At 34.1% G+C, this 14,868-nt stretch overlaps 1 protein-coding gene across 5 annotated transcripts in view; it reads left to right on the forward strand.

Annotated features, from left to right (window-relative positions):
* LOC105338577 (myoneurin) overlaps nt 1–10,221 on the forward strand; it is a 28,959-nt gene extending 18,738 nt beyond the window's left edge. For all 5 annotated transcript variants that reach the window (XM_066084168.1, XM_066084170.1, XM_066084171.1 and 2 more), the window contains 2 exons: nt 456–1,734; nt 3,083–10,221. In XM_066084168.1, coding sequence (XP_065940240.1) covers nt 501–1,734; nt 3,083–4,032 — 2,184 coding nt within the window. In that variant the 5' untranslated portion in view covers nt 456–500 and the 3' untranslated portion in view covers nt 4,033–10,221. The remainder of the gene's footprint in view (nt 1–455; nt 1,735–3,082) is intronic.
* The last annotated feature ends 4,647 nt before the right edge of the window (nt 10,222–14,868 follow it).

A 14,868-nucleotide genomic window follows, 5' to 3' on the forward strand; every position in this document is an offset into this window, starting at 1 on the left:
GCCAGGGGGATTTTAAGTGATTGAAACTATGACAATGTAATTACAATTTTTGAAAGTTCTCTGTCATCCGTGAGTGGTTTCTTCATAAGGATGGAGGAATGACTTGGTGTGGAGTGGTAATTGTCTAAATGCTGTAATGTATTTCTCAGATATGCACTCCCTCTTTGGTAATCTTTGTGAATCGGATTCACAACTGCAGACGCTAATCATTTTGTGCATTTTATTTCTCTGTGACTAATACACAAAGTATTTTTGATAATTCTCTTATGGAAACAAAGTTCATGAATTCATAGTCCTCCAAAAAGATGAAAACTATTGTGATTAGCTTTTCCTAATGCATTTCTTTATGCAGTATTTTTCCTAATTAACTGGGGGGTTTTTTTTCATAAAATTTCTGGTTTTGAAATGGCTTTATAGATGTATGTATTGATTTGTAAATCTTTTCATTGTTGCAGAGTTTCGAATGCTTTGGTACATAGCCTTGGAAATGTGTTCACTAGATGATGGAAATTGAGACTTTTACATGCCTAAGAAGTCCAGAAAGCCTACCAGCCAACCACAGTCCCTCTCTTGAAACTCGTTGCCATACCAACATGGTTGTCGATCTTCAGTCACAAAGTCCATGTAATGTGCCGTCCGATCCTTCTGTGCATTCATCTCCTCATGACTTCAAGTCCATGCCACGAGAAAGTGGCAGATCACCATCTCCCCATGAGTACAAACTTCTTCCACCGGAAGGGGCCATCACCCCCAGTCCGGAAAATCCTCCCACCATAGACTACTCCGACATGCCAAAGGAGAGTTCTTACACTGGGCAATCCAGTCCACATTCCAGCCCACCCAACCTTAGCCCAGAAACTATGGGCAGTGAAACTCCTGAGCCTGAATGCAGTCCAGGTGCGTCGCCAAGTCAGTCATCTGACAGGCATAGATCCAGAAGAAAGCCAACTCTGGAGGACATAGTCAGGCGCATAGGACAGAACTGTGAGGACAGCAACTCAGAGGAAGAGGAGGAAGAGGAGGAGCCTCAAAATGACCTCATGATTGACATGAGGAGTGCTGAAGAGAGAGAGGAAATGATGAGAGAAAATGGTGAGGATGAGGTGGATGGAGCTCCTCCAAGAGAATCTGTCATTGCTACCTTAAGAGAGCAAAATCTGACCAACAGTGTGAACCTGTCCGAGAAAAGTGACATTTTAAACAAGATGGTTTCTGAAGAGGAGGAATCCATGCTCTCTGAGACCAGTGAGAGAGAAATCTCCAAATGCACACCGTTACCTAAGGAGAAATCCAGCGAGGACTTTAATATAGCTAAAAAAATCAAAGAGATGTCAGACCTGGCAGACTCCTTCACCTCCAAGTCTTCAGAGCTTCCAGGAACCCCAAAGTTAAATGGAGGATGGTTTCCTGGGCCATATCCAGCAAGTTTTCCAATTTTTCCATTCCAGCCAAACATGGAGCATCACTTGGCCCCCAACCTGTTTTCCCTCATGGACGGGAAGTTCCCCTCCCCACAGGAAGTGGAGAAGGACTACCTGAAATGTCAGTACTGTGAGAGAACGTTTCGCCGACAGAAGAACCTGGAAAATCACATAGAGAACACTCATCAAGGGAAGACGCAAACCCGACGCAAGACGGAGAACGGCAGCAACGAGATGTACTTCAAGTGCACCCACTGTCCCTATACCACAAAACACCAAAGCAATCTCTATGTGCATCTTCGGATTCATACAGGTATGTGCAAAAACTTTGCAAAAGTCATAAATTAGAGATTGAAATTACGTTGTTTTTGCATATTTTAATTTGATAACGTGAGACTCTTGTCATGTTTTTTTAAAGCAAAAAATATTTGTTTAGAATTTAGGACTTTCAGGTATATCATTTTATTATTCAGAAAAAGAGTAAAATGGTTATTTGATAATTTGTTTTTGGCATATTGAATAGGGTGTCCTTTTTTTTCCCATGTAAAGTGAACTGATGCCAGTCATTGATATGGTTTTCCTGTCTTACCTGCAAACCTATTGAATAGATTGCAAAATAATTGGTCATTAAGTGGTTTGCAAATCCTAAGGAAAAAGAAACTTAATGTATTTAGGAGATTCCTTAGCTTTCGATAAGGAAAATCAGGTGTTGTGGTCCAATCTATTTCTTTCTTTTTGGTAGGTCAATTCGTAAATCGTATCTTTTTTGTTATGTACTCAACTTTGATAATTTGATATGGAACTTATCTTTCATGGTGTGATTGTGCATACATGTATGAAATTCGTTTCTTCTGGATGTTTACATCATCATCTTGTGCATTAAATTGAAATCAGTTTATTTCCGTGTTAAATGAAAATTGATACAATTGTTAGATAAACTGAGACTTTTTAAAGTTTAATATGAGATAAAACATCAAAATCCTCCCCTGCATTATCTCAACTTGATGTTTAGAAAATAAACACCTTCAAGATTGACCCTGATTATAACTGTGACCTTAGTGGAAGTATTTCAAAACTTTAAAGACATTCATACTTATGCAACATATCAATTTTAACAAAGATTTTTGATTATTCCTTTTCCTTATTCTTCCTTCTAAGGAGGAAGTTTTGGCTCCAAAGGTAAATTTTCTGCAAGTGTTTTTGTGTAAACTATCTACGTCTTAATTTTTTTGTCTTTTTTCAAAGTCATGGAATATCTTTAAGTGTCAAGAGTACCTAATAAGGAAGTTGGACTGGATTTTCTTGCACGTTTAAATGAATTCATCAAGATATATATTTGGTCACTAAGTACATTGCTATGAAATTCTAAAGAATTCATTGAAATTGTATGCGTAGAAAATACATAGAAATTATTCATCCCCCTTCCCCCTTCTTCCCAATGATGCAATTCTAAAATAATCAAAGAATGTTTGACCTTGTACTGGTCTAAAAGTTATTGTTAGGATCAACTTTTCCCCAGGTTTCTTTAAATCTTAAACTTCCTGTTTAATACATTAAGTAAAGCATGGATTTTTTTTTTCATGATGTGAATTTAATTTCAGTATTAATCTGTTCATGAAGTATAGTTTTTGAGGCAATTTTTTTGTTTGTTTTACTTTTAGGGGAGAGACCTTATATATGTGGTGCCTGTGGAGTCCAGTACAGCCAAAGCCACAGCCTCAAGAGCCACATCATCAACAAACATGATGGCATCATGTCCTACTATATCAAGGAGAAGAGGAATAGATCCCCGCGGGGGATGGGCTACCTACAGCATGTGGTGCCCGACGTCTTCAACTCCTCCAGTGCACCCACCATGGTCCCACCACCAAGTCTCAGTCAGAGTCAAGGTCACCTTCCACCGAGCTCCACCCCACTCCAGATCCACCCCTCTCTTCTGATGCCCCAAGGCCCCATGCTTCCACCACAGCCAATGCTGTCTCCTAAGGGCATGCCACAACTGTCTCCCCAAATGAACAAGTCACCTCATTTATCTCCAATGTCCAAACAACATCAGCAACAGCAGCAGCAACACCCGTTCTGCCTGTCTCCACAGACGCCCCATCGCCCTCATTTCCAGCACATGAAATCTAGTCCCAGTCATTTCATCAATGGTCATACATCACCCATCTTCAATCATAACAACAATATTTTAAACAAGGCTCAGATGCTAGAGCAACATCAGCCCTTGTCCTTGGTTTCTCACCACAAGAACCAACAGACGCCTTTAAAAGAAATCAGCAACAACAATGGAAACATGCAGAGGGAGGGAGAAAATGGTGCTATCGATCTGAGCAAGAAGCCAAACAACAATGCAAGAGAGCCTTTGGAGATGACCAAAAATGAAGCTGACCAATTGCTGAAAGTCATGGTGAATGGTGGTTCCTGTGAGAATTGTAACCACGAGACGAAACTGAGGCTCCTGCGGCAAAACGTGGTTCGCATGCTTAGTATACTGGTCCCCAACCTAAACTTTGAAGAGAAGGGAATCAGCGCAGAAGGAGACTCGGTGGACGAGTTGCTGCATGACGTGATTGAAAGCAACATGCAAGAGGATGAAATGGTTGAATAAATCCTAAAACCCACAATCCAGTGAACCATGCACCAAAACAAAGAAAAGAAAAAATGGCAAATGTTTCTCATAAGCTTTTTTTTTTAATGGCAGAAATAAAAAATCTGAAATTTTTTAGGAAGAACAGTTACCCTAGGAAGATCTGTCTCAGAAGTTCCAAAGCATTACTTGTCATGGACATCATCACATTCTCTCAAGTGTTCCAGTGTGCAATACTGCATCTTTTTTTTTTCTCCCATGTCATCTTAGAAACATATCATGAGGGACTCGAGTTCTCTCACAAAACCAATAAAAACCCATGAGCTGGCAGCGACTGCTTGGCAGAACTCTCATCAGTGTTGTTTTCATCCCATCGTCTGGTCCAAGACCGCTCTCTCCATGAACCATTCATAACAAAAAACCAAACCAAATAGCTGTGCACTTTTACTAGCGTGGTGGCCTCTCGAGAGATGAAAACTTTATATTTATACATGGAGGCAAACAGCGGTTGATAGAACCAAAGATGATTATTTTAACCCCTAATTATATATCTATTGTGTGTTGTTCACGTGTCATATTAATGATTTAATTAAGAAGTTTCATTGGAAACTTTTATGCCATTGAAATTTTTTTCTTTTTAAATGTTGCATTACCAACCAATGTGTTGGAAACATCCACTTAATCATTTTATCAATATCTCATGTGCTTTATTTATTAATGATATTTACTAATTCATATTGGTTTTTTCATCATTATGGCCCAAGACTTTTTGTTGGGGATGAGTGCATATTGAATCGCTAGATTATGCACAGTCCTCCATTGTAGACTGGTTGTGAAGTTTGATTATTCCAAGCTGTATTTATGATTTTATTTCGTCCAGTTACTTGATTTTACAAGATATATACAACAAATGGCTTTTTTATTGATGATTTATTTACAAATGATTAACATGATGATCTCTTTGTGAAGATGAAAGCACCTATTTATGAGAACTTTTTTTTTTTTTGCCCTAAAACTAAATCATGTGTACGCGGTGACTTACTGTAGTCTACATAGCATTTATGAAGAGTTAATGGAATTTTAAGGATGTGTACTTGAGTCTAAAAAAGAACAAGAAAGAATTCCCCATTTTTTTGGACATAATTCGATCAAATCCAATTAATTTTCCCAAACTAAACTTGTTTACCTATAGTTTTCTTAGGCCTAGACCCAGTCTTGGAGAAAAAAGTATATAAAACACGTGTTCTGATTTCGGTGAAACACCTTGTCAAAGGTATGTTTTGGTAACAGAAGGTTGAATCTCTCTTGATCTCATGTCTTCACTTCTTACTGAACAAGCTAATTTTGTCATTTGATATTTTTCAACATGTAAGATGTCATTCAAATATGTAAATGGATCTCCAGAAAGGTCAATGCATTTTATGTTTGACTGTTCTTTGTCTTGGGAAAAATGCATTTTATGTCTTTTTATTTTATTTTTGTATAAATGAGTCATTAATTTTTTTATTTTTTTTTGTTCCAGAATAATCCCTAATTTGACCCCCTGTTCACATTTCACACATTACAATGGCCTTGATAGGTGCTGCATTATGTATCTTTGTCAGAATTTACACATTGAAAGAGGGGTAAATTTTTATAAGCAAACTCTAGCAATTTTCTTCCAAGTTCTTTTCTTAGAGAAAAAATATTTTGGTGCAGCTTTCAAATCTTTTTCACAAGGTTATACTCTATACTTTTTAGAAAAGATGGGAAAGATTTCAAATAAAAATTCATGGCTTAAAAAATGTAACCATATATGGTTATAATGTTCTCATGAAAAACTGATTCTTTTTTTTTTTTTAATGGGAGGGGCTACTTTTGAGCTCATTAAATCTCAGTGAGTCAAAGATGATGCTTCGCAATATTGACCACAACTTGAGTCATATTTAGATTTTCTATGTTTTCTTTACTCATACACCAAATGACATTCAGAGCTATCAAGCTATAAGTAATCTATTGATTTTTAGGCTTGAGCAATGAGCAATGCCTGATGATAAAATGTTGCCCAACCTTAGTAATTATGTACTAAAAATCAAACTAATCTGTTTTATGAGTCTTATTAAGGGACTTTATTAAGTGTCTTCCAGGTTTTGAACCTACCCTCCTCCTACACCCTAAAAAGTTTTGGGGATTTTTTTATTTTTTTTGGGGGGGGGGGGGGGTTGTTGGTTAAATTTCCTCCTTTTATTATTCAAATCATAGCAATAAATAACCAAAATGTGAGCTTCCTACATAATGTGCATATATTTTTATTTCTTGAGACAAGGGGAAGTGTAGATTATGTAACAACCAAAGAGGGAGGGCTGAATTTTTTTGTTTTCTGGCTTTGTATGTATGAGGAGAAGCTTCCAATTACTGTTGTAATGTTGCATAATTCAAAAAACTTTTCCCGTTTCTAGACTCAAGTATATATTGGCTTATTATTCCAGATCCTGACATAAATTGCTATTCATTTGTTATTTTTCAATCTGACTCTCCTCTAAAGTGGAATATAAATGATTTATGAGAAGCAAGTTGTGATTATGATATAATTAGATAGATATGTTTTATTTCAATTGAATTTCAAAATAACGGCAGAATTCCATTAATGGGGAACCAACTTCCATCTTGATTTCCAAAATTGTGCATTATTTACTGTTGTGTGTCGCATTCTCTTACAATTTATGACCAATTGTAGAATGGGAGTTTGAATACTCATCATTTTTATTGTGACAATAGAAATTTAACTGCCAGGATTTCTACTGGGTCAAAAATATTGGAAATGTTTTCCCCCTTGTAAAATTATACCATTCAAATATGAATAATAGCATGACTTTGTGACATATTCTGACATATTGGAAATTTTCAGTGGAATTAAAAGAAGCATTGTTTAGTTGATTCAAGATAAGGGGAAATTTTAGCATGCAGTTATTCAAATTCTGAAGAATCGTAAATTGTCAAGTTTTTCAGGGCTTCCTTATAAAATGTCATGGACAATTGGTGATTGGAAAAAACACATAGACATGACTAATAATCTTTGTTTGATGGGGTTTAGGGGTCTTAATAGAATGAGGAAGTTAGGATTGTTAAAAAGCAAATGAGTATCAATTTATATAAGTTTTATGCTGGTTGTTTGTACATATCCCATGTATTGACTCGATTCCCTACGGATACGTTATGTATAATAATAGTGCTGTTATTGGTGCACTCTATGTTTAATTGTTGTGTTGTGTTGTTGTATTGTGAAGATTATAATTGAGCAGTGTCAAAAAAAACAAAACAAAAAACAAACCAAGAAATATACTTGTACATTTTACATATGATGTTAAAATGAATTTATAATGTATTCGAAAGAGAGTCTTAAAAATCAAAGTACTATTTATGCTGAATGTATGTAGATGTGTCTTGTGACATGCGAGTGTTGATACATTCCATTTTTTCTGTGTTTCTATGCTACAAAAACCAGCCTATGCTTACCAATTACCAAGGTTTTTTTTTTAGGACCAGTCCTAAATCTATCCAATATTTCCCCCTCTTTTTATAACTTTTTGAGACCTTTTTGGTCACTGAGATGTGCTCTTGAGTATGGTCCAATTGTATACCCATTTTAATCCTTTGTGAAGAGTTCTTCTTTTGCAAATTATCTCGCAGCATAGACCTTCCACGTCAGTCAAGGCAGCAGAGGAAGGGCGGACTAGGTGCTTTTTTATCCTTTAATCATCAAACTCAAAAGGTGCTATCTCTCTGTCTTTACGTACCACTGTAAGCACAGGCTCGGAATTTGCATATGTACTTACTTATAAACATTTCCTTATCGATGTAATTTGAGAAATTTTCTTGTAATTTCTTTTTTTAATTTTTTTTCCTCCCCAAAAGTGCTAGTACTGGACAAAGTGTTTAGCATGAATGTGTTACAAATTCTTTGTTACTTCCATACTGGTTGATATATTTTATGATGAAGAGGAGTCACCATTAAAGGGGACTCTGTTTTATTCGGCTCTGTACACATTCCATAATGTTTTTATTTTCTGGAGGACCAAAGTGGTTAGGTTGTGATTATTTTTATATCTGAGATGTAAATGATTATCTCAGTTTTGATTAGAAAGGGGGAAAAAAAAGAACTAGGTATTTTTTCACAATGATAAAAGAAACAACCCTGCATTCTCTTTGTCCAAAAAATTAAGTGCTTTATCACCAAGGCTAGCTGTTTTTAAAGTTCAGCAAAAGTGCTACCTAAATTAGAGAAGACACTGCTTAACTGAGCCGGTATGAGTATTGATGTGAAATTAGCTGCTGTTGAAAATATTTGTGATTTGTGACTGCTGAAATGTCAAATAGTTCATCTTCTTTGGTTAAATCATGTTCATGTGCCATCCTTATATGTTGTTCGAAACTCTACTACATTGACATGAATTTCCTCCCCCTTAGATCCCCCAATTCCATATTGTAATTCTTAGTTTAAGTCAAACTTTATTATGATTTTTTTTTAATTGTTAATGTGTTCATTGAAAGTATTGTGTTCAAGTTTTATTTTAAAGCAAGAAATCTCAAGTTTTGTTGTGTTCAGTATCCTAACTTTTTTATATACATATATATATATAAAGGAAAAAGAAAACGATATTTATGAGAAATAGTTCAATTAAGTAAAATATTCAGGTTCTTAGTTCAATCTAGTCCCAATCACCTGATCGTGTATATTTCGACAGCAAGACTCCAGCAGTATATATAACCACAGAATTTTTACAAGTGTATTAACTTTTTCTTTTGTTTATTTGTTAAGATTTTTTTGATGTTTTTTTGACTGCATTATTTTTTTATGACTGTTTATTTTTTGGTTGTGTTTGTATATAATGAATGTATCTTTTCCTTTTTTTTTTCTAGGATCAAACAATTTTTATGATGATTTTTTCTTCTCTCTATCCCTTAGTTATTTGTACATAATTGAGATAGTATTTGTTACGTTGCCCCTACATGTGTTCATTTTGTTATTAAGCATGGTATATATATCTTTTCTGTCTATTTCTGTTTAATACTAATTGTGTGTTGTATGAAACTACAAGGCAATATTCTTGCAAAATTGTAACTAAAGCAGCATCAATGACCTTTGTATTTGACTTGGTCATCTTTATACTAAGAACAAGTGTCCGACCTTCCATATTGGACATTTTTGTCTATTTTTATTATGAACAATAAGGTTATAGAACTTGCACTTAGAGGAAGAGAGGGATTCTATTGGAATTCATTTGATAAAAAAAAAAACCAAGAGAAAACGGCAATAATTATTTTTGTTTTAACTGTCTTATTGTTTAGCAATAGTATTATACATATGATAGTTTTATGTATTCAGCACGGTCATGTGCTTCCATGTCAAACAAATCCTGTTGTTGTTGTTGTTGTTGTTGTGTATATATTTGGTGTCTCTAGAAACAATTTGTTTGTTTATATCGTATACAAGTAGAGTATCAGATGTAGTGCCACTCCTATTTTTTATGTGTAGACTTCTCTATGCGAAACCTGAAAACAGATCAAAATCACCAAAGACTCCTGAGTGTAGTGTCATAGTTTGTCTTCCTGTGTACATTGCAAGCTATCAAAAGTTCTGAAATTTGTTTTTTTTAAGTTTAGGTTTTTTTTTTGTTTTTTTTTTTTTTGCAAGTTGAATGTTCAGAAAATCATTCAGAAAAGAATGTAGATTTTTTTTTTTTTTGTAAAAGTCTAACGACAGAACAAAAAAATATGTAAGAAACTTATGCACCCACCAAAGATTTTGTAGAGAATGTGTAGATGTTGTTTTTGGAGGCTTGCAATGTGAAGACGTAATTACATGACTTGTATATCCGTATTGCCAAAGGTTGATGTAGTTTTCTTCCTTTTGTTAAGTTCAGAAATGTAATGAACAATGTATTGCATTGTGTTATTGTTTTGGATAATATAATTATCTAATGATTTTAAATGCATTTAACAATTATTAACAATAAGTCTACTTAATTTTTTTTGTTTCTCTCTTTAAAGACAGATGCTGATGTAGGTCAATTTTGTGAATGTAGAATACTGCCAGCAGAGGGCGCTCTGCTGTAATGGCTGCTGTTTGTACTAGGGCTTAGTAACCATGGTAGTGCTTAAGTCACGTGTCTGTTATAACGCTAGATTTTGTCATATGTCTTCAAAAATAAAACAGTAACCATAAAATAACAGTCTTGCATTCTTCTTTTGTATTTGCAATCCGGGATCTCGGTTCTGCAGTTCGTTTATGTAAATAATTGCGTTAACATTGCTTTATTTACTTTATACACAAAGCGCACGTTTTGTATTATAAAGTCAGTAATTGCATTATTATATAATTAACCGCCTTTATTTTGTTATATATGTAAACTTGCAATGGCAGTCTTAAAACTATTATTTTGCAGAACGGGGGGGGGGGGTTCTTTCGGGGTTTTTTGTTTTAAATATTGCATTCCCACTTGACCCGGTTTCAAGAACATGGGAGATGAGTGTTTGATCACCTCTGTAACCCATTGAGCCATGTTTAATGGTTATGTCATTCACATACATGACAAAATTGTATGAACCGTAAATGATATAGTTTTAAGGTGTTATGGGACACTTCCATATTGTGACGTATATCCGATCGAAATAAACAATAAAATCTAGTATAATTTTATACATCTCCTATTCCCGGAATTGTTATCAAGCAGCGTAGCGCCGTGGGTTAGGGTGTTCACCACAAATTTGTATGAGTTCGAGTCCCGTTGGGGCTAGTATAGATTTTACCTTTACAAAAATTTTGAAAACATTTTTTTGTCAAATATCGTGATATTTAAAAATTCTAAAACGGTGAAAGTATTCTAATTTTTGTGTACTTTTATCCACGTTTATATCGACAGGTGTCTCATTCTTCCTTAACCCCTCTACATGACAGTTTTACTTGGTTCAGGCGAGCTAAAAATATACTGATAACAGCGGTACCTTTGTCTCATTTCATTGTTTGTAAGATATGTAATTCTAGAAGTATATGAATTATTTTTACGCAATATTACAAAATGATTTATACAAAAGTCGATTTGCACGCAATCCAATTTGTGTTGCCCAGTTAAACAGAGATCTGAACGATCGCGCATATGGTCTATTTTCTTTTGACTGATCAACGCATACATTTCGGGTTATGACGTATGTTTCAACGTAAACAGCTATTAAGTAGTTTTGCCATGTATATCCGTAGATTACCTGTTATCTGCACATTAATGGTGAATTATACATGTTTAAGGGTAATAAATGACAACACGAGATTGAATCCAGTTCATAAATAAATCAAAATATACTTTTAAAATAGATAAAAAGCCATTCATATACAAATTGTGTTTCCCCATGCAAGACGTGTCTCTGACGTCAGAGGATAAGCATAGGCGCTGTGTCACAATGATTATTAATTTCCATCTGGTCTTACTTGAGAAAAATACTATTGTAACGTAGTAGTAGTAGTCGTAGTAATAGTAGTAGTAGTAGTAGTAGTAGTATTACATGTAGAAATAGTAGTAGTGTACAGGTAATAGTGATTATGGTTAGCAGGGATGGTTGAGGACAGTGTAAAAAATAAAATAATACTAACGGAACCATGCAGTGAGAAAAGGCAACGATTGTTGTTTATAATTTATATGTGATTGCTTGCTATTTAGGTTTTAATCATTCTGTGAATCTTTATTAAACTTTTCATGTAAATTGATGACCAAACCTGCGTAATCCCCCCCCCCCCCCCCCCCCCCCCCCAGATCATGTTATTGGTAAATATGTCACAAACATGACATAGCCAAGAAAGTTTGACTTTGAAAACTATTTTTTTTTTCTAAATTAATGGAGGTCTGGAATTTGGAATTCTGACGTTAAATTACACGATTTCAGTGTTGTTAATTTTAACTAAATGTATCCATCAGTCGCGAAAAAACAACTAGAATGTATGAAATACCACCTCATTTAACGGTTTGTTTCTATTATTCATTATTGTCATTTAAATAAACGCTAACCACAAAACAAATTGATCTTCTTTTTGGTAAGCAATAATTATTACAAACGTAGTCCTAGTTTTGTATATTCATACGCCGGTAAATTGACTCTGTTTATGTGAATTAAAATTGATTTACTTTGAAAAAGAAATAACTTTGATGAAACTCGTTTGAATTAAACACGTATATTACTAACTAACTTACTTACTTACTAACTAACTAACTTACTTACTTACTTACTTTCTTACTTACTTACTTTTTTACTTACTTACTTACTTTTTTTACTTACTTACTTACTTTCTTACTTACTTACTTTTTTTTACTTACTTACTTACTTTCTTACTCACTTACTTTCTTACTTTTTACTTACTTACTTACTTTTTTTTTTACGTACTTACTTACTTTCTTACTTACTTACTTTTTTTACTTACTTACTTACTTTCTTACTTACTTACTTTTTTACTTACTTATTTACTTTCTTACTTACTTACTTACTTGTGAAACTATCAATATTTTTGGTCATTAGCTTCTCACGTATATAACAACTATACTTAATTATTTTTTTTTTCTTATCGTCAAACTCCGTGAGAAGAAATTATAATGTACGATAAGCTCAACATAAACTTCAGAAAATCAATGTTTTTGTAAACAAAAAATATAATTAACCAAAGAGGTATTAGTAAGGTATCACTCTGTATTGAATTAATTCTATGAAGAAAAAAAATCTCTGTTAGCACTTAATTCAATTACAGCACTAAATCTGAGACGAGTGAACTTATCACGTACATTTTCACTCTGAACTCTTTTATTGGCGGCCGAGTATCGCACCGATCTCAAATAATATGACAATATACACACACCGTACCCGAATCCTGATTAAAATTGCAGAGCCACGCTTTATGTCGTGTACTAAACTTTGAATGCACTGCACTGAATTGCAGTGAATGAGAAGTCATCGATTGTGTAATCCGATAAACTAATGTGACGAATAATATTCACAGTACAATTTGATGATACCCTTCTAAGTCATTAACTAAAAGCTTTTTTGAATCATCTATCATGACCAAATCGATTTTTATTTATATCTCTATTCCTATATAGATAAGTGGCACAATGCAAGCTTTTTGGGTTTACATACAGTTTTCGCTCCGCGAAAGAAAAGTACTTGTGATGGCTTTTCCCTAACACGTTAAGCAAGCTGCGTTTATTCAATTGGTTAAATTCAGAAAAAATGGCCTCCGAGAAATGTCAAAGGACATTCGGTACATTCTGTTTAATAAATCAGTTGAATTAGTCTTTTTGGTACAAAGTTAAAAAAAAAAAAAAAGATTGCGTAGAATTTTGAGTTTAGTTGCATGTACAAGAAATAACACCCGAACACATTTATTTTAATTTTCAAACCGCAAAAATTCACGCCAATGAATTCAATACATTTTCGTTGGTTCTTTGTAAGTGAAGACAAAGTTGTGCCCTGCATGCGAAAAGAGATAACAACATTTTTCCTATTATTAATTAGATAATCTCACATAAAGAAATATCGGGTGTAGCTAATTATCTTCATAACATACATATTATAGATCTTATTTTGCTTATTCATTAAAATGGTCAATGTCGGCTAAACAATTAATGCAAAGTATTGAGCTGTGTAATTAGTCGCTCAAAATATAATAATTCTTTAAGTGCACCAGCAGGCATGTTCACGAAACTTTCCTAAGTTATGACTTAAGTGTGTTCCTAAGATATGACGTAGGGAAAAAAATTAGGAACATCCTAAGATCAACTTAGGACACATCGTAAAATGTAACTCGACGGTAACTTAGGAACATCCTAAGTTAGGATATCTTAACCTACTAAATTCATTCATATTTTTCACTTTTATTCATACAGATAGAATTTCACAGACTTGTACAGGGATAAATCATTAAACATTTCGAAAAGGAAAATTATACATGTACATTAACACGATAGGCGTAAAACCAGCAATTTTAATTTGTATACATTTACAAAAAAACACATTTACTTAGATATATTTCAGTGACCAAAACAATTTAGTTCAACCTCCCCCCCCCCCCTTCCCCCCTTCCGAAATCCAAATAATCGCTTTTTGTTTAAAGAAAATATGTATCGGGATAGCTTTTGGCTTAAAAGCCAATAATTATTTAAGCAACAAATGTGCATTTTTTAAAGGGAAATTATAATTAACATTAGATACTCTTTTCATTCAAGTAATTCTTAAATTCTACGGAAAACCACGCGCTTTTCCGTAGAATTTAAGAATTTAAGGTACAAAGACTGCAAAGGACTAAGTGCGGTTTTATGCAATTTTTGCCCCCCAAAATCAAAGTTTTAGAAAGAGCTTTAAAATAAGGTGAAAGATAGTTAAAATCATATTGGAAATAAAGGTGTGAAAGGTTATCACCACAGTGACGTCATAATGTAGAAATGACGTCATGAATATTGCATTATTTTGATATATTTACATTCTACTGTGTTTTTCCATTAAATTCCGTGATGTTTAAATGCCTCTAAATGCAACAAGTAGTCAAAGGTCAAATTGACGAGTTTTATTATGACGTCACAAACGCTGAACGCTGCAAACTGCAACATCACAAGCGAAAATCAAAGTTCACGCTTGTGGCTGTTACTGTGGCTCTTCCATTAATATTAACCTACCCTTAGAATAAGATAGGAATTTTAAGGCATGAATCACATTTGCAGACAAGGCAAGAAGTTGAAAAAATGTAAATATAAGCATTAAATCATGGTTTTTTGAAGTATACACTCTCATAACTGCCGCGGTGTGTGCATACAAATTTTCATAACGCGCTAACGCGCGTTACTC

This window comes from Magallana gigas, chromosome 5 (genome assembly GCF_963853765.1).
Source record: "Magallana gigas chromosome 5, xbMagGiga1.1, whole genome shotgun sequence".
Lineage (NCBI taxonomy): Eukaryota > Metazoa > Mollusca > Bivalvia > Ostreida > Ostreidae > Magallana > Magallana gigas.